This window comes from Ciconia boyciana, chromosome 6 (assembly GCF_034638445.1).
Source record: "Ciconia boyciana chromosome 6, ASM3463844v1, whole genome shotgun sequence".
NCBI lineage: Eukaryota > Metazoa > Chordata > Aves > Ciconiiformes > Ciconiidae > Ciconia > Ciconia boyciana.
In genome coordinates, this window is record NC_132939.1 from 2,814,653 (window position 1) to 2,835,060 (window position 20,408).

Below are 20,408 nucleotides of genomic sequence, written 5' to 3' on the forward strand. Positions count from 1 at the left end.
ATCCAGTCTGGGTCAGTGATGAGTGACCAAAAGGTGTTACTGTCTGATGGATTTCAGGCTGCCTGTGCAAAGTGAGTTGTGTGTTCTCGGTACAGTCTGGCACATAAGAAACAGCACCGAGAACCCCAGTGGCATTAGTATCGGTCGGTATTAGCTTTGTTGAAAGTCCATCATGCTGATGTGTCTATTTTTTCATTTTTACCTGTTCCCTGCTCAGCTACATTGAACCATAGGGATTTGGTAGTCCGGAGAGTCTTTAGCTTGCTTCTGCTTGTGCTGTCAGTCCCATCAAGTAACAACAGAGTCTGTTCTCTGGGGCATCATTCAGTGCATTGAATTAGCTTTTAATTTAAAAAAAAAAACAATCCTCTCCCAAATAAACACTCATTATAGCTGTCACAGCAATGAGAATGAGCTGTCATGTCTCAGAAACAATAGGATATTTAGCTGTAGGAAGGATTTACATTCAAGTAGAGAGGTTTTCTCATAGACAGCATTTTACTGTCTCATAGACAGCATTTTACTGTAGCATTTCAGACCAAATTCTGAAACTGGCACCTCTTCCATGGTACTTTCCACCATCCTGCAATTTTAAAAGAACTGTGAATGTGTACACAAATACGAGCAGAAACTACTTGTGCACAAGCTTATATTTAGGTATGTAGGTGCCTTATTTACATATCCAATACAAAGAGGTTTGTGGTCACAGAGGTGGGGTATCACATCATAGGTGCCCTTGATACTGATTTTATTAAAGTGACAAAGGTAGCAGATTTATATTACAAAGGTCTATATTACTTCCTTTTTTTTTTTTTTTTCCCCCATAAGTTTTTGCAGTTCCTGTTTATGTAGCCCTGAGGCCTTTTGTTTTCTCAAAGCAGATTATTTTGCATTGTGAACCTTGCTATCCTAACACCAAAGACACTGGTGCCAAGACATCACTTCTCACTGCAGGATGTTTTTTACCTCTCTTCAGCCAGCCAGCAAACTGGGAGCTGTTTGGCTTTTGTATGCTTAAAGACCCTGCATTCTGTAGGCAACTCATTGGAAAGTTTGAGAAGTTTCTGCTGTCACTTATTTATGGTCTCATTGTCATCCTGTTGATGTCATCCTCTAGCCAGTCCTACTGTGAACAGGGGGATCGTAGCGCGCTGGCGGCTCTGTCTTCTTTGCAGAATGCTGCTCCCACGTCTCAAAGCAGTGTTTTGGCACTGACCAAGGAGGGCAAGACAGGCTCCCTCTGGAGACATTGTTGCTCTGAAATTCTCCACTTAAGTGATTCTGGAGCAACTCATCTCTGCAGTTAAGCAAGTATCCTCCAGTCACAGAGAGAGTTAAAGCCAAACTCTAGCAGTGACTCTGCCATAGCTGGAATATGAAACCAAATCTGAACTTTGCAGCTAGCTGCTTTTGCCCTTGTTGTAAAGGAACAAGCCAAAGCCAGTATACCCAAACTTGGGAAAACTGAGGTAGGCATGGCAAAAGAAAGCAGGTCTCTGTCCTGTCGTAGGATAGAACATTTAACACTGGCACCTGGTAAAGCTCAGTTCATGTATCTTGATTTCCTTTGGTCACGATGAGTCTTCTTAAAACAATGCACAGTAGGCAGGCACCTCTGAGGCATCACAAACACGTGTGACCATCTCTCACCTGGCAAGTACAGCAAAAGTTTTGTTGCAAATCCTACAAGAGACAGAACTGTTGGACTAATTTAATATAGGCTTTAGATCCAGGTTCAGATTTTGACCACTCCCAGAATGTGAGCATGTCCAATGTTGAGGTGTGTGTTCAGACCAACTTCTACATGTACATGCATGGAGATATCTTTAGAGAGAGGGAGCGAATTCAGACTATATCTTCAGAAACTTGAGTTTGGAGCAGGACCCTGTATTAAATTCTAGTGGGTATCAAGCAACACTCTGGTTTCACAGGATTTGAGGTGTTTAGGAAAACAATCTCTTCTTCCCTTTGCATACTGAGGAACAATCAGGGAATACAAAACTGATACTAAATATTTTTTTTTTAAAAAAAAGGAAAGGTAAGGTAAGTCTATGCAAACCTGGCAGTTTTAGAACCCTGACTGTGGCAGTAAATATGGGCTTGTGCCTGCAGGCCTGAGTTTTGAATTCTCAGTTAAGTTTACTTGTTTATAATGAGAATGGCTCCTCCCAAGCCCTCCAAAAGCCGCCCCCCGCCCCCAAACATCTTTGCAAATGTAACTGCCTCAAATGCAGGAAGATTGGAATCGTGGCTGTTTTGAGAAGACACCTTTGCAGATACAAGATCAGAACTCCTCAGTGTGAGATGTAATTCTGTTTTACGATACATATCCATCTCTAAAGATGAAGCTGTATTATTACACAATGAGCAGCAGAGATGCTGCCAGTGAAAAATTCAAATGCTCACAATAATTAAGGAGGGGGGGAAAAGCTGGAGGATGTGAGCAGGAATGGATTTTACTAGGCCATTTCCTTTCTGTCCTTGGCTACTTCTGGAATGAACTCCGTAAGTAAGGCTCATTTCTCTCATAATTCATCTCTGAGCCGTCATGGTTTGCTGGTTAAGTAGAGAGAGAGAGAGAGAGATTTATGGGATAGAAATGCTGAAATATTGTGGCAAATAGGATTTTAGCAATGGGGATAAGTCGCCAAATAAATTAATCTTGTGTGTGTTTTTGTGGTGTTTTTTGCTTTCGGTTCATCTGGCTACAAATGATCCAAGAAATGGTATTTCTTTTTTGGCAGCCTTGAGAAAGCTCAAGAATTGTGGACAATACACGGCTGGGATTTTCAGCGATCCCTTTTGTATTCTTGCAGTCTTGTCCCCTGATGTTTTGTCCACATTGCTTTCCAATACTAGTGCATTGTGCCCACTCTGCGTAGAAGCCAAAATGTTTTGAACATATACGTATGCTGTCCCTACACACGGGCACGCCTGCACATGCGCGCGCACGCACGCTCTTGTACGTTAAGGTTCAAACTCACTCTATCTGTGACAGTTTCACTGTTGATAGGTGTAGAAAGATAACTTTCTTTTTTCTCCTTCCTGAAGGGTATGACCCCACTAATGTACGCCTGTGCTGCTGGAGATGAAGCCATGGTCCAAATGCTTATAGATGCTGGAGCAAATTTAGATATACCAGTGAGTAATAGAGGACCCTCTCCCCGTAATTATTCATCTGTAAACTAACGAGAGCAGTTATGAAATCTCTCCTAGCAGCTGAAGGCTTCATTTCTGGAAGCTTCTGAGCAAGCCACTTCTTTCAGAAATGATTGCTTCAGGGATTTGGGAGGGGAAAGAAAACCTTCAAAACCTCTTGGAGCACTCAGTGGCTCCAATTATGATTGGCATTGGCAAGTCTAATAGGCATGGTGGGGGTAAAGGGGCCTCCCTCCTGAAAGAGCTGCCACTAGGAGAAACCAATAAGCCCATTAAAAAGGCCCAGGGGACTGGACAGAGTGACTAGTGCTGGCAGTGTTCTCTAAATGGCGTAAGTTACCATTCCCTGGGGTTGTCACTTACAAAGAAAAAAGACAGTTATGTACAAGTCTAAAGATTATGGCAGAGACTGCAGTGGTTAACAACTACCTGGTTCCTTTCTCCCAGGTTCCCAGTACCTCTCCACGATACCCTTCAGTCCATCCCGACAGCCGGCACTGGACTGCTCTGACCTTTGCTGTGTTACATGGGCACATTTCTGTTGTTCAGGTAAGCAGAGGAAATCCCCCAGTTGGGAATCTTTACAGGAGACACAGAGGGACTGACGTGCAGCACTGAGCTGCGTGCTGGGCAGCACCCTCGCTGTCGGGCTTCCTGAGCACAGCTCCGTCACGGGCTCCATGTGCAGTTTGGTGGAAGCCTTCTAAAAAAAACAGTGAAAAATTGCATGTTTTGAAAATGAGGAGAATGCAACCGATGCTTTTCTTGGGGAACTGTGAATTGATGACATAATTCCTAGCAAGACCTTGATAACAAAACACAGTATGTTTCCTTATTTTTTGTTTTGTTTTGTTTCAGTATTGGTCCAGGGCTTACCGCTTCCAGAACAATGCTGCACAATCTTTGGTACTAGATAAACTAGTGCTTCATGTGGAGTGGTTACAGGTTACAGCTTGATCAGGATGCTTTCTGACACTAGATGTTAATTGGTTTATACATTTACATGTGCAAAAATTAAGCGTATGCTGATTTCTGCTCTAATGGCAGCAAATCATCTGTAACTTCCTTTATAATCCTTGAGAATTGCATAAACAAGACTTAAGCTGTCGTGGGAGCTGAGCCTCTCGCATCCTCCCTGTTCCCTTTTCTGTGGAATTAACGCAGGGGGCAGCAGAATGGGCTGGAGTCCTGGAAATCCTACCTGAACTTCAAGAGGAATTCAACACTGATCACAGCAGATAGTCAGTTGCTGGTGAATTTAATTTACCTTCTGCTCAAAGGAAAAAAAAAAAAAAAAAAGATGTAAGCAAATGGAGGCTGCACACACTCATTTTTTGTTTGTGTATATTTGTAAATAATTACAAAGATTAGATTCCACCTGGCAAATTGCCAGGGCAGCCTTCGGTATTACAAAGGTTGGACAGCCTTAATTTACATGTGAGATAAGAGCGCGATTCTCCCAGGAGATGTAGCCAAGTATATCAAAGCTCCTGTTGGACTGCATTACCCACAATGTTTGTTTCTTTTGTTTTGGTTAAAACTTCTAAATTTTTTTTTCCTTTGGCAACTATTATTAAAAGAGTAGATGTCAGCTTTTGCTGAAATCAGTGTATAAAATCACCTTTCCAGTTAAGGTCTACCATGCGATGCTTGCATGGAATAGCTGGCATTTCAAGAGAGAAATAAACCAGCCAATGAACCAGCAGTCGTGCTCTGCAAAAGGTTTTTATTATAAAATGGGAATGTATACGCTGTTTGTGCCAAGGCCAAGGTCATCACTAACTGGGGATGGCTGAAACTGTTAAGTTGTGAACAACGTTACACGGTACAGCCAGCCGGACTCCTACGCCTGTGGAGGAACCTCCGCTGCTGGCAGCAGCCGAGCGCTGGTGATGCACGCACGGGCAGGGCTCGTCCTCCCTGCCGCGGGAGAGGGGCAGCACCCACCAGTCTGCACCTGCAAGCGGTACTCTGGGTGCCCCGGTGCTGCCAGCCCAACCTGGCCATAAAAGGTCCCCATCATCTTGTAACCTTCTCCCCTTCATCTGGGAGGGAGGTAATTTCCCTTGCGAGCAGCTCGGTGCATTCAATGAAAGCAGGTTCTGTGTGTGGCAAATCACTGCGGCTGCCAGGGCCTCCTTACGCAGGCTCCACGGGGCCTGAGAGACCAAGAGGTATGTTTGGCCTCCAGGGCTAATTCCCTGAAGGAACCCTGTTTCCTGAGCACAGCGTGAAACTAAATAAGATGGACTTCCTGCGCTGAAGAGAAGCTCTGATTGCAGAGCTCTTTGGAGTTGGGAAATTACAATTGCAAAACCGTGTTCGTAAAGGAGATTTAAAAAAAAAAAAAAAAAAAAAGTAGGTGATGTTCTCCAAGCTGCCAGCTGAGCACCTTTCCAGCACAAACTCACTATTGAAAGCACAGTAAAGCAAAAGAAAATAAGAAAACTCTAAACTGACATTCATGTGGAGAACTTAGCCCTAGGCTGAGTGAGGAAACACAAGAGAAATTTGCCTTGTAATAGATATTTTGCTTTAGCCTTTGAGATGGTCCCTTTGGGTGCGTGCACTCTTCACTATGAATCTACTGGTTTTCCTTCTAACACACAGCCTCTTCTGTTTTGTCTTCTGAATTGCTCTTTTCTCAACTCCTTGTCTTTCATGTGTCTCTTGCAGCTGCTCTTGGATGCTGGTGCCCATGTTGAGGGCTCTGCCGTTAACAGTGGAGAAGACAACTACGCTGAGACTCCACTTCAGCTGGCTTCAGCAGCAGGTAAGCTCAGTGCAGCCTCAGCACACTCTGTCTCTTGCTACCACAGAATAACCACAACCGATTCATGTGTGGGTCCAGTGTCTGTGAAACACGTTAGGAGTCACTTTGCACTGCGTTCTAAGGTACTGTGGGTACAGTAAAGATATCAACCGAGTAGCACAGTGAGCTGGCTACTAAAAAGTCAGCATTCTTTTCATTTCTAAAACACTAGTAGGAACCCCGTCTGGGTTGGCAGCAACTAGCAGCTGTCGTCATGCGGCTAGAGCTTGATGGGCACTAAATGAGTGTCTGCTTTTGCAACTAGTCCCAACACTTACCTCCTGCCAGCGGCCTCCATAGTAAAGCTGACTGAAACAACTCCTTTGCACAGGGCACTGTCAAGAAACATAAACCAGCTACTGTCTAGTCTAGGCATGTCTTGGATCTAAATGACTTCCACATGCAAAAAATTAACAAGTTTAAATTCAGCCTGGGGAAAAATAACTGCTATATAAAGAAATTTCTTTTATTAATTTATTAAATACAAGTAAAATTCTGCATTTCTTCTACCTAACTGTCATGAGAAGAGTTTAGCATTCCGCAAACAAGTCTGTGCTAGCTTAAAAGTACCTGTTGTTTTTCAACACTTTTCACCTCTAACTGTTTTTACTTTTTTTCCTTCATTTCTTTCTGCTTCATTTTTGTGCGTTTCTGAAGACAAGTCTCTGGCTTGCTCTGCACCAAGCCTTATTGAAGGGATAAAAAAAGGGCCTCCTCCCCTCCCAGTGACAGAAACTCATTGTGCTGGGTCTCTTGCCACCACTTACTATGTGTAATGAAAACGGTGGAAAGGAGGTCTGGCTGAACGTGGACTGCCCCGATATACTTGTCCGCAGGGTGGTTTTATGAAGCTGTGGTCAGCAAGCGCAGCTGCCGTCTGGCCTTCTCTGTTAACCTCATCCACCAACCGAGCAGCCGAGACTCTGATCCTAGCTAGACTGGTTGCATACATCTCTGCTGGTGTGTATTGAAAGCACCAGACCAGTTTAATTCTCTCTTCGTTCTGCCTCTAGCTAGTTGTGCGTTATTAGGTAATTTAAGTGCTTTGTGACTCAGTTTCTCTCTCTGGGATGTTACGAAGCCTAATGCATGCTTGCAGGATGCTCCGAAAGCCTTAGTTGGTAGCATAAAAGTTGCTGGTACGGTGCCTGTTACCAGTCCTATGTGATCTGCTTTCAAAGAGGTAATAGACATGGAATCATCGTTATGTTTCTGTCCATTTTTTCCTAGGGAACTACGAGTTGGTCAGCTTGTTGCTAAGTAGAGGTGCTGACCCACTCCTGAGTATGCTGGAAGTCAATGGTATGTCTTCATCGCTTCATGAAGATATGAATTGCTTCAGTCACTCAGCTGCACACGGGCACAGGTAAAGCTCCATTCACGTTCAGAACAGGGTTTTTTTGCCTAAGGCTATCACTGTAGGTATTCCTATGTGACTCTGTTACGTGTCTTATACCCAAATCCTTGGGTGTGCACTTCAGAAGATGGCGTTAAGACTCTCCTGATAGCAACCATTTTTTAGTGCTGCACAGTTTCTCAGACTATTCCGATTCTGATGTCGGTAGTGCCTTTTGAGCATTTTGGGGAACTGAGAGATTCTTTAAACTGGTAGTTGCTCTCTGTTGCATCCCTTGGAGAAAAAATTATGCAAGACTGTCATTATTCAGCAACTGTAACTTTGATAAAATAAAGGGATTATATTTTAGTCAAAAGCACAAAATACAACAGAAAAATCTTTGTTTGCTCTTTCTTATTCTCTCACTTGCTGGTCTAGCACTGCGGCACTAAAAGTAAGTAGGAGCTGGTTCTAGGCCATACGTGAGCAGACTACGTTCCACCTATTGAGTAGGTTATGAGACTGTCGTTCATGTTCTGAGACAGAATCTAATCACATTATGGTGGCAAAAATAATCTGCGGCAGAATTTGGTTGACTGCATCTCTGGTTTTTGGATGGCCGACCGAGAGATCAGTCATTAAAATGCTGAAAAGCCAGCCTGGGCTTTCCAACCCTGTTTTCGGGTAGTTATTTAGAAATAAGACATTACTTACAAACTCATCCAGAAATCCTTCTGTTCCCAGAAAAAAAAGTTAGCATAACAAGCCAATTAAAACCACCCGTGTGGATGGGCTGAGCGATATCCACAGGGTCTTACAGCAGTACAGCTGGCCTTTCCAGTAGCACATTAAGTAGTAGCTACCTTGCTTGAACACAGCTGTGCTTTACAGTGGTGCCAAAACTGCACCTCCAGGTACACTGCACCTCTGGATACACCAGGGAAAATATCCCAAGCTCAAATGAGGCCCAAACTCTGCAAAGCTGGAACGGCCTAATGCAGTTATTTACAGTGTAAAACTACACAAACACTATTCTGTTCCCCTCCCACAATCTTCTGCAACATCTAACCATGCAAACTGTGAAATTTAAGGCTTGTTCTCCAATCGGATAGGGCAGGGTGATCCGAAAGCACAAAATTAACATTTTTTAGTCATGCTGAGTAGTGTGGGTGCAAAGAGAGCACCAGCTAGTGGCAATTCAGTGTCAGCGCTCAGCATTCAGGTGGACTTGCTGGGATGGGGAATGTTTGCTGCAGATGGCTCCAGCTGTCTGTAGGACACTGGTGATGCAAGCTTTCTAAAGTGGCTGCACATAAACAAGAAAGCCTCTTTCTTGCAACTGCTGTGTGAAATTCCAAACCAAAAAAACTCTCCCTGGATTTAGTGATGCAGAACTATCATTTTTTTTTATGGTTTCTATTTACTGATACAGGAAGCGAGTCTGACTAAAACAACATAACAGGGCTTGAAGATGGTCATTTGGGAAAACCACAAGGGTTCTAGCAGACGCTCTCTGGTAAATCTTGATGTTACCACACTCAGGGCTGGCGGAAGGAAGCGTGCTTCTATGCCAAAGTATAGACTGCAATAAAAAACAGTTTGCCCTAACACTCTGAAATATGCCCTGGTACCACTGAGGTACAGGAGCATATTCCATTCTTCTGGCCTTGCTACCAGGGCATCAATTTCTAGCATGTGGGAGAGGGAAGGACGAGTGTGTTAAATGCTGTTCCGTATCTGCCAGCTGTCTATCTTTTGGAAGGAAATTATTATTTACTAAGTCAGACCCCTAAACCCAAATCACCATAGCCCTGTCTGAATTGTTGATATTTCATTTATTAGTAAGTGATATTCTCTTCTTCCTTCTCAGGAACGTTCTGCGCAAACTCCTGACCCAGCCCCAGCAACTGAAGGGAGATGTCCTCTCGCTGGAGGAGATTTTAGCTGAGGGAGTGGAGAGTGACACCTCCAGCCAGGGCAGCTCCAGCGAGGGGCAAGTCAGGCTATGTAAAACAAGAATGAAGGCTCTGCAGGAGGCCATGTATTACAGTGCTGAGCACGGCTACGTAGACATCACCATGGAGCTCAGGGCACTTGGTAAGGTGTTTTATTGATTTTAAGCATTGTGCACATTTAAGGCGTGAAAAGCTTTTTCCTCTGCCCCTTTCACTAGAAGAATCTGTAACCACAACTGCAAAGCTATCCCAAGCTTATGGGAACTAGCTGTCTAATTTAATTAAAAAAGTGTTTAAGGCTCCTCACAAATTTTTTCAAATTCCCACTGATCTAGGATGTCCCTTACTTTTGGCTGGATCCTCTGTCCCAAGTATCAAAAGCAAGGGGCATGTCTCTTTGTCAGACACTCTGACACCTAAACTTCAGTGTTAGAGGCTGGCCTCAAAAACAAAGATATCACAGATTAAATGGTTTAAGGTTTAAGAACAGATTTGATCTAAAGGTAGGAAAGAGAAGCTTTGAAGCTTGTGTGTCTAGACTGTTATAGGTAACCAGGAGAAAAGACCTCACACCATGTTTGCGCAGGGTTAGGTACTCTTACAAGTTCAGTTCAAATTTATTTTGTAGTTCTGACTAATCGTGAAGCTAAATACACCATAGGGGAGTCTCTGGTCCTTAACAGTCAGCAGAAAGTTCCAACTTATGGTGCTGGTACCAATCCTTTGCTGTTGTAGATAAGTCACTTAATCTGTCAGTGACCCAGTTCAGTCACCTTTAATATCAAGACAAAAATGTATCTGCTGTTAGGATGTATGTAAAGATCTACTTCAGTGCCGCTAAGTGTTAGTAATAGCAGCAGAACTATCTACTCACAGGTACTTCAGCAAATCATCATCTTTCACTGACCTTTTTGCTGTGGCTACAGGAGTCCCATGGAAGCTCCATGTGTGGATCGAGTCACTACGGACAACCTTCTACCAGTCTCGTTACTCAGTCGTACAGACCCTCTTACGGGAATTTGTCACCATTAAGGAAGAGGACTATAATGAAGAACTGGTTAATGAAGGGTTGCAGCTCATGTTTGATATCCTCAAAACCAGCAAAGTAATTACTAGTTTTGTAATAGTATCAAAATCAAGTGTTTGGTTTTTGCTGTTGTACAAGGTAGTGCACAACAAGAACAGGTGAATGCCTGTGCAAAGTCCCTAATGAGTTATGGTATGAAAACGGCCCCGATAGCATTTATCTAAATTCATATACAGCCCACAAAAGCAGTTCCCACACTAAAGACATTAATTTCAACAGAAGTGAAAGCTATTCTGTTAAAGTCCCATTCAGCAACTGCTTTTTGAAACCATGTAAATCTAAGAGGAAGGGTTATACAGTTACATATATTGTAACTGTCCTTTAAACTAAAAGCAAGAGATGCAACTGGCTAACTAAAAACAATTGCAAACTAGGAACCAGAACTTGGTATCTGACAGTGAACTGATTGCATTAATCAAATCTTGCTGAGAACATGCTTGCGGGCATACCCGTTACAGAGCACGTGGAAGGATGAGCTTTTGCTGACGGACTCTTTTTCCCTTGACAGAGGTTGGCCTGTAAACTGTTGCTGAGAGCATTCTGTCAGAGCATACTTGTTCAGACCGTGCGCTTGTCCCTCTGTTTGGAGGTGATTCTTGTAGGGTGCAGTTGCTATAAGCCTCCCGTGAACTGTTACGCAGCATGTTTGAAACCTGCTCAATACAAAGCACCGATTGATGATACCTGTTCCATCCTCCTTACAGAATGATTCTATCAATCAGCAGCTTGCATCCATCTTCATGCACTGCTACGGCAGCAGTCCGATACCCAGCATTCCTGAAATCCGAAAGACACTGCCAGCTCGGCTAGGTAAGATGCTCACCTAAACAAGGAAGTTGTTGTGATTTTTTTTTTTTCTTAAAAGCATCCACAGTTTCAAAAAATACTCACCCTTTTTTTTTTTTCCTTACCCTAACAGATCCTCACTTTCTAAACAATAAAGAAATGTCTGATGTAACTTTCTTAGTAGAAGGAAAGCTGTTTTATGCACACAAAGTCCTGCTGGTTACTGCGTCTAACAGGTGAGTCGCTTTCCACAGCTAAGTACAGATTGTTACAGAAAGGTTTGGGCCTTTTGTCTCTCATTTGTGTGATTAGCTCTCAGTCACTCATTGCAGTAAGGCAGCTGCTAAGGATACGCACTACAGATCGTAATTCAGGACTGCAGGACCAAGCCACGTCGTCTTTGCTACTGTTAAGAATAGTAGGAGAGTAAAGATGAGTTTTTCTAGCCACTCCTAGTATGTGTTGAGAGTCCCAGAGCTCTATCGACATAAACTAACCAGTAATTATGCCACCTAAAAACCTGTGCAGCAGTTGGAGTGCACATACCCAGTACGTACCCATTCACTGCCTTCCCATTCCCCCTCTCAGAGTTCGCTAGCTTAGAGCTACACTTGCTCCAGATTTCCTGGAAATCTCACCCCTGACCTGGTACACTTGCAGTTATTAGTTTCTTTCTCTGTTATTTGCATAGTAACCGTGTTTTGCAGCTATTATAGGGTGGGATTGGATCACACCCAAGCAATTTACAGGTTAAGTTGTCCCTGAAGTTCTAAACTAATTGTCATTCAATTGAAAGAAATGTTTCCATTTTCAACTTGCAAACAAAAACAAGGAAGGATCTTTATTTCCCCCTTGCTTAGGCTGTTTGTCAATCGGTAATGAGTATGTGAAGCACTAATACTGAAATCTATTAAAACCATTCTCAGGTTTAAGACGCTAATGACCAATAAAACAGAACACGACAGCCATGGCAGCAAGACTGTTGAAATCAGCGATATGAAATACAATATTTTCAAGGTATGTAACTTACTCTACCTTTTCTTTATTCTTTTCATCTTCTTCACGTACTTAGAAGCTAAGAGGGCCAAGGCTTAATATCATAGGTAATTTACAAGTAGAGATGGAGTTCATTTCAACACACCTGTATTTCAGGAGTATTCTGATCTTTGTCAAAACTTTTCAGCTAGGACCAACCTTAAAACAGACACCTCCAGCCTATATTCTTACTTCCCTACTAGGCAGCTGAGTCCTCCATAAAGCAGGAGAAACAAGTCTTCTACTGAAAGTAGTTTTACACTTTTAAGACACCATTTTCGTACTTTTAAGGCACCATTTTCATGCTGTGCTAAGCAAAAAGTAAACTTATTTACAGCAGGTGGACTGCCAGGCTTCATATTAATTCAAATCAGGTGATCAGAAATCAATGGTATCCTTTCAAGAAAGGCTCAAAATTGAGAACTGCACTTTGCTTTTATGACATTTCCACATTTAATGGACCTAAGGGAGGTTCATTCATGATAGAGAGAAAGTAGGTTACTTAACACACACCCAAGGAAAAAAACAAGTCAGTGAAAGTTTTTCCAGCTTTCCAGATCTGCATTTCAAATTTGGACGAAAGGTGCAGAACAGGGAAATCTGAAGTGCACAATAGGCTGTATAACTCTTTCACTACAGGGTCGAGGCTTTTCCTTTTCCTCTTTTTGTAAGCAAACAAAACAGCAAAGCTGTTGGTCAGCAGTACTGTCATCGCCCGCAGAGGGAATGAAGTTGACCATATGAACATCTGTGTTCTACTTGAAAGGGGCTATTCGTGTTTTGTGTTGGATAGATGACATCCAAATTTTGCAGCTCAGGCTATGACAGAAAAAGTATATTGAAACAAGTCTCCTTAACAACATTTTTACATCAAAAGGTTTCTAAAGATAAACTTTTGCTTCACTGGAGAGAGCGACAAAACAAAAAGAATTAAAACAGTGAAATACTTCATGGAATTAGACAATTTGATGGTAAATAAAATCAGACGAGTTAAGGAGATGATGGCATTCTACAGCAATCTCAGTTATGGTGCATGGAGAATGCTGAGCCACCAGAGATCTATGTCCTGCTCAGGGCCCTGCTGGAAGGCAGCTTTGCTCCGCTGTAATTCCATTACACAAACAAGGCGATTTTAAAAGTAGAAGCTTAGTTTTGTTACCACTACTGTTAGAAATGGTAAGCACAGCATGCAATCCCCACACCTGCTTACCCAGCACCCAGGACACTGGAACGACTTCTCTTGCCAAGACCAAATCTAGTCGTTCCCTAGATAAGACAGTACTGGTTTAGCTGGGGGTGTGCATGTGTAGATCAAAGAGCAGAAGCTGCCTCTTGCTCTCCCTGCAAACAATTAGGCCTTTTCCTCTGGCCCTGAGGGGGGGGCTGGAAGCTGATTAGAAGCACAGCAGGGGAGGCAAGTGGCTGGGAGGTCCCCTGGGACACACATGCTGATGGCGTGGCAGTTTCAGTGCTCCAGCTAGCTGGCAGCTCTGCCTGTGACCAGCCCGCAAGGCTTTACAAAACCGGATCCAAGGACATTTGTGTTACTCAGAAACACACCATCACCCTCGGCCTAAAATCCTCAACAGGGCCCTTTTCAGAGCCCGAGGAAGAAAAGAGTATTAACAGCAGATTTGCAACACTAGGAAAAAAAAGCCAACAGCGGAGGCGAGAGCCAGCATACCACACGATTCCCGTCTGCTCGGGAAGGGGAGCACAGCCATTGACAGCCCCTTGTGACTTCAGTGATAACAGCTTCATGCCTGGCCTTCTTCCCATTTCAGATGCTGATGCAGTATTTATACTATGGAGGAACAGAATCTATGGAAATTCCCACCGCTGATATCTTAGAGGTGAGAGTGTTTTCTTCTAAGCCTTGCCAAGTGCACTGGGGCATAAACAGAGCTTGAAAGGCAAAATCCAGGAGCGAACAGCAAGTGTCCAATCCAGGAGTGTACTTAACACTTTGAAATGAACTTAAAGTTTCAAAACACAATTGCTTGGAAATAAGAACTACCAATTATGTTTTATTATGTCCATGAGATGCTGGGGGAGGCAGGGGGGCCAGCAGGGAGGGAAATACCTACAGTGCTTTTGGTACCTGGCGCTGGGTGGAAGCCTCCTTTGCACCCCGTCCTCTCTGACCTGGCAGAAGGAAGCGGGCGTGCTGTACTTCTGGTGGGGCACAGAAAAGGTGCAGCTGATGCAGCAGCTCTGGTGCCCACAGCAGGCCAAACACCGAGGGGCTGGAGATTGTAGAGAAACGACCGATTCCAAGCTGAACTTCTGCAGAGCAGCTGATGGTACTGCAAAGACTGGCCTAAGAGCACTTCTGCATTACAAATAGGCCCTTTTACAATAATGCTGCTCAGTCACAAGTAGGCTGGTGAAATTAAAGCTTGCAGCTAAAGACTACACAACCTTTTTTCTTTTTTTTTTTTTGAGGAGAGGAAAGGGGGCTTTGAGCAGTCTAGAGCTCATACGTCGTGGTGACAGAAGGCAGCACAAATACACTTGCAGGAGGAGAGATCTGTCTGTTGCTTTAGCTAGGCATCAAGTGGCCTTTCTGCTCCTTCATGAGGACTCGGCCATTAAAACAGGGAGTTGGAGATCGTTCAGAGAGGAAATAATCAGTTCCGTCTGTTTGCCTTCCCTAAAAGCCTTCCAAGGCTCATGATCTCAAATAGCTTTTCTCTTGTCCTGATAGCTGTTGTCGGCTGCCAGCCTGTTTCAACTGGATGGCCTCCAGAGACACTGTGAAATCCTCTGTGCCCAGACGATCAGCTTGGAGAACTCTGTTAACATCTATAAATATGCAAAGGTATATGCCAAACTGCCTTATTTAAGAATCACAATGAAACAGCATGCATGCTTTCTGCAGTCTCGTTTTGGTAACTAAATACAACAGGCACAGAGTGGGCACCTGCTATGCTGGTAACTCTACCCCAACCACAAGTGAGACATATTCGAGTTCCAGTCTGTAAAGTCCTACACAGCCCTAGTATGTTTTCTTGTCTAAAGCAATCATGTATGAAATTGATGCAGGATCCCTACAGAGCAGGGGAGAGGTGTCTTAGCAGGCTGATACAGCAACACCATCCAGCAAAGCCTAAGAGATTCAAAGCCTCAGAGCAGCAGGGGCAATCGATCATAGTACAGCAACTAAGAAGTAAACCCTTTCCTAGCACTCCTACTGCTAAAACATATTCTTTACAGCTCCAGAGCTAGCATATACTCTGTTGTGTGACACAGCTATTCACCTCTGTAGCAAATAATCCATGTTATCAATTAAATCATGGAGAAACACTCTGCCACTCCTGGAAGTCTGCAGGGTCAGATCCCTTAAAGACAAGCAGAAGGAGCACACAAAGGGCTGATAATGATGTCGTGCTGATCCTTTTCCATTCCAGACTCTCGCACTGGGCCATTTTTTTTTCCATGGAACTCAGGCTGGCTTCTTTCAGGACCTAAAATTTAACAGCACACAGTGGTAGAGAGGGGAAAGGGAGCGTTCCCTACTGACCTTTAGTACTTTTCCTTAAATTACTATTTGCGCAAAGTTCCCAGAAGCAGGGTGTGTATGTATGCACAGTGTTTCTTAATACTGAACTTGAGTTTCACCGTTCTCCTATTACTGAGCTTCCCCCACTGGTTCTGAAGCAAAGGGAACCAGATCACAGCCAGAAATCCACCTAACGTATTCTAGAAGTGTAACATCCCTAGTTTCCTACATTCAGCTCCTTTTCCTAGGAGTCAGGCTCGCATCCTATGAACCATATTCTTATTGCCGTGAGCTGTGCACACCATCTGGCAGCACAGTGTTTTACGCTGCAGCGCACGAACTCCCCGCCTGCGCAGCTGAACAGGTATCTTGGCCGCTTCATCAGCCAGCTGCTCTGCTCCTTTAAGAGGAAGAGCCTGGAGTGCAGGCCAGTGGCTCTGCCAACAGCAGGCCATCAGGGGAAGGAATTAAAAAAAGCTTGAATGCCTCCCTGCTCACACCTGTGCCTGCAAAAAGCACCAAAAGAAATTATCAGCCATCACTGGTCCTACCTTCAGTGCTTTTCCACTGTTATTAGCATCCTTCTTCTGTCTTAGAAAACATTAAAGGGAAAAGCATTAGAAATGAGAAGAGGCTCAGGCATGTCCTCTAGGTCTGTGACATACAGAAAAGGCTAACTGATCTTCCTCTCTTCTGCAGATTCACAACGCACCTGAACTAGCCTCTTTTTGTGAAGGCTTCTTCCTCAAACACATGAGCTCTCTTCTAGAACAGGACTCATTCAAACAGCTGATCTACAGCAGGAACAGCAAAGTGCAAGGCCTGGACCCTCTGCGGGACTTGCAGACAGCCCTGGCCGGCCGCCTGCACTCTGTGTACGTCACCTCCAGGGTGTGAAGCAGGAGCAAGGCAGTGGCAGGAGCACTGGTTCAAACTGCACGGGGATGCGTCGTCAGGCAAAGCTGTGGCTTTCCTGTTTGCCTTCTGGATCTTGCTGAAAGTCCCCCACAACAGATAACCCCTAGGCAAGGGTGCTGTGCCTCGTCCACTGACGGAGGGGAAGCTGGCTTCTCTGTGCTACTACTGTCACAGAAACACTGTCACAGCGCAAACAAGAACTGAGGATGCAAGTGAAGAACCTGAACCCAAGAGAAGATCGACGCTGCCATTTAAACAAGCACAATGCAGGGCTGTAGAGAAGTGAGGCAATTTACCTAGACCCAACACCTAATATGTAGTCTTACGTGTCTGTCTACACACCATAATGGCCACCTAGTTCATATGCATAGATGTTTTACTTGTAAAAAGGCTGCACAGGAGGAGTTTTCTAATCCTATGGACCACTGCCCATTCAAGGAGTCATCCGTCTGAACACAAAGGCTGGCGTACACAAACTACTTCACTATAGTAATAAACACCAGTGTCTACACATGTCAAGAGACTCTGACATAAATTTTCCCCAAACCTGTTTGCACCTTGAGAGAGATGTATTTTGTAGATGTTCAAAGCTGAGTAGAAACTAATACTAACTCTGAAATTACTCACTCTTTAAACCTAATACGAAGAGCCAAGCTGGGGCAGGGAGGGGAGAATTGGCTTTTTGTATTTTTTTTGATACGGTTTCACTGTGCTAGTTGTTAATCTGGATCCACTTTGAGGAGGGGAAAAAAAGACTGTCTACCCTTTCACTATCAAGGTTTGAGAGTCCCAATCACTTTCACCTTAAAAACCTGTTTCTGAACATTATCTGTGAGCCCTGACACCATGAAAGATGCTTTCTAAAAGACTCAGGTGTACTAGGAGCTAGCGCTATGCTGAAAAACTGTCCAATAGCATAAATAGCAATACAAGTCTCCCTAAGACCCTGAGGAACATGTAGCTTGATGGTTTGTTCTCTCTGGAGCTAGTTGGGAGTAGAAGCTCTGACCTCTAGTCTCTGCTTCCACAGCCTCATCCCTGGAATGATGTTGTTTCCACAGATGCGCTACCTCGGGGGGACTGGGCGTAGTGTGCACCTGACTGGTTCCTAGAGGTAGGCTGCAGTCTAACATTTAGGCAGCAGCGCTTAAACAAGACGCCTCAACTTGAATGCCCAAGATTCACATTTTTCCTTTGTTCACAGCAGACAGATGTTTCTGGTCCAAAAGGACTCATTCTAGGCCTTCTTCTAGCTGACTTAGGAGAACTAAAAGGAGACAGTTCAATCTACAGCTTTGAGTCTGAAGCAATGTTTTTGTGTCTGTTGGTTTGGGGTTTTTTTTTACTTTAAATAATCCTAACTGTAGGAAGGCAGTTAGTTGTGTAAAAACACAGACCTTGCTCTTACCAATAGCTTTAAGGAAAGACCTTCAGATATTCCCACTCATCTTTGTTAGCACCCACCCAAAAGCATTTGCTAAGACGCTTTCATCCATTATAAGTGGGTGAAGGAGAAGAGGAAGCCAAGTTTTCAGTGGAGAACTACTGCTTCTTAGAAATTCCACAATTAATACTGTAACTAAACACACTGGAAGAAGGAGGCTCAGCTGGGCCCAAGCTCCAAAGCACGACATAGACATGGTTTAGGTAGATGAAGGGAAGGAGAACAAACTACAGCATCTCCCAACAAATCCATCAAAATCTGACCGCCTCATTCTTAAAGGATTTACATCAGAGGCAAATTGCATGCAAGGATAGGAACGATTACTGTAGGCTCAGTAAGCTGATAGGCAAGTTGGTCAGGGCACACTCCAATTTGTGCTTTAGGTACACATCCACTTTTGAAGATCACCAGCTTCAATAACCCTATTTATTACCAGAAAGCCATCCAGGTGTTTCAAAATTATCACTGGTCTGCCTGAAAAATACCACAAAAGGCTTTATCTTGGAAAGTATTTTCAAGTAGCTGCTCCAGCTATCTGTACAAATATGTAGGTCCTCTTTTGTTGCTGTAATATTACAATGCTTTGTTAATTGTACATTAATGTTGTCACTTATGTAAATGTACCAGGATTTTATTAACAACGTAATTTTAAAATACACAGCTGCTGTTGTTTATTCTGCTCTTCTAACAATGAGAAAAACCATATTTAAAGACACTTGTGTGGAAAAGGCAGTTGCAGTTTTAGCATCTTAAATTTGTTTTGGTATATATACACCTAATGTTATGCTTTAAAACAAGGGATAAAGAGGCATTCATTTCCCCTTCCTAGGCTCAAACATTTTTTTGAAGGAATAAGTTTAACCTGCATTTTCCCTAGCTGAAGTAAGTTTACCTGCTTTCCATCGAAAAGCAGCAGAAGAGACAGCGAGGGTTAAAGGAACTGTTAACCTGGAGGTATTCAAGCAGTCCTCAGAAGTTAAACATCTGATTCACTCCCTCCCAAATGCTAACAAAATGTGAACAAAGAGTAACACTTCCTTTCCGAGTCACCTCAGAACCCAAAAGGCTAAAATGGCTCTGGCTGGTGGCAGTAGCAGGATTCACATCAGAGCAAAGAGCATTTAAGAACACTCTGACAGCCACACAAAGTCAGGCATGCAACAGTACAGGAAGCAAGGGCATTTATTTATCTATGAGATAAGAAGTATACGGGTTTAATTCCACCGTCAGAGCAATATATCTCCCCCCCCCAAGTTTACCCCATAAATCTTGCAGACCCCTACCGAGTTTGGGGTTGGCTGAGCTGTAACTCTGAATTTGGTGCTACCTCTACAGGACTCAAATACTTCGTTAGGACGCTAAGCACATTTCAGAGGAAACCATTAATACAGCCACGACCTGTACTTGGCTGCTGAGAATCTCTTTGTAATTGTTTCTTTCCTTGAATTTCCCACCACACATCCAAACAAAGGGAACCGTGCAGCGTATGTCTCTGATGTAGCAAGACTTGAAATCCAGTTCTATAATAAGTTACCATCACAAGCATTTCTTAGCATTTGATTTACGTCGGCCGAGAGAAGTCTGCTGGGAATGATGCATGAGGGGTGCTTTCTCTTGCCTTGTGCCATTACACCAGCACGCTTGGAAACCCACCAATACAAACACTGACTTTTTCTCAAGAATCATGGAATACAAACACCTAAGATTCCCTTTGGAGCACTTTTACTCTAAAAAGTAGATTAAATAGAAATTTCTTAGGAAACTAGTTGCATAGCACCTCTATTTTATTCAGCGCTGCCCTTGGAGTCCTAGAAAGTAACGTAGCAGTTTTCCCAGCTTTGGGGAAGCACAAAACTTTGCTGGCCATAATTATATCATTTTATGGAGCAGAAGAAATAAATAGAGCTCGCACATCTGCCTGAACGTGCTTGATGACTTTCAGACTAAAACAAAACCTTTTTGCTTTACAATAAGCCTTTGCACAGCAGGCAAGCGCTGGCTAATGTAGCACCGCTACTAACTGGCCCTTTGCCCTCACCAAATGCTGCCCAAGCAACCAGACATTGCTTCCTGCACCTGCCATAACAGAGCCAGCCAAGGAGACACACAAGAGGGGGAAAAAGAGGAGAGCGGCGACTCCCTTGAGAAACAGGGGCAGCAAGCTGCTGTCGCCACTGCCTGTGGCACAGAACAGGACTCAAAAGCTAGATCTGCCTCCCCAAAGGGCAGTTTTGAGTATAAGGGATCCATTAATCCACAGCAAAGAAAACAGAATATTGCACTCGGTGCTATTTGCTCAAGCAAAAGAGAGGCAGAAAAAAAGGTTTCTGTCATATGATGAAAAATCACAGCACAGCAGGGAAAAAGGCTTTGC

The 20,408-nt window shown here is 43.7% G+C and overlaps 1 protein-coding gene across 4 annotated transcripts in view; it reads left to right on the forward strand.

Moving 5' to 3' along the window:
• Positions 1-18,674, forward strand: part of ABTB2 (ankyrin repeat and BTB domain containing 2) — a 159,085-nt gene extending 140,411 nt beyond the window's left edge. For 2 of the 4 annotated variants that reach the window (XM_072865776.1, XM_072865775.1), the window contains exons 6-17: positions 3,052-3,141; positions 3,607-3,708; positions 5,836-5,932; positions 7,202-7,337; positions 9,178-9,404; positions 10,189-10,367; positions 11,054-11,159; positions 11,269-11,371; positions 12,062-12,152; positions 13,955-14,023; positions 14,878-14,991; positions 16,372-18,670. In XM_072865776.1, coding sequence (XP_072721877.1) covers positions 3,052-3,141; positions 3,607-3,708; positions 5,836-5,932; positions 7,202-7,337; positions 9,178-9,404; positions 10,189-10,367; positions 11,054-11,159; positions 11,269-11,371; positions 12,062-12,152; positions 13,955-14,023; positions 14,878-14,991; positions 16,372-16,569 — 1,512 coding nt within the window. In that variant the 3' untranslated portion in view covers positions 16,570-18,670. Of the gene's footprint in view, positions 1-3,051; positions 3,142-3,606; positions 3,709-5,835; positions 5,933-7,201; positions 7,338-9,177; positions 9,405-10,188; positions 10,368-11,053; positions 11,160-11,268; positions 11,372-12,061; positions 12,153-13,954; positions 14,024-14,877; positions 14,992-16,371 lie in introns of all 4 variants that reach the window. The other 2 variants (XM_072865774.1, XM_072865773.1) reach the window with 2 other exon arrangements.
• The last annotated feature ends 1,734 nt before the right edge of the window (positions 18,675-20,408 follow it).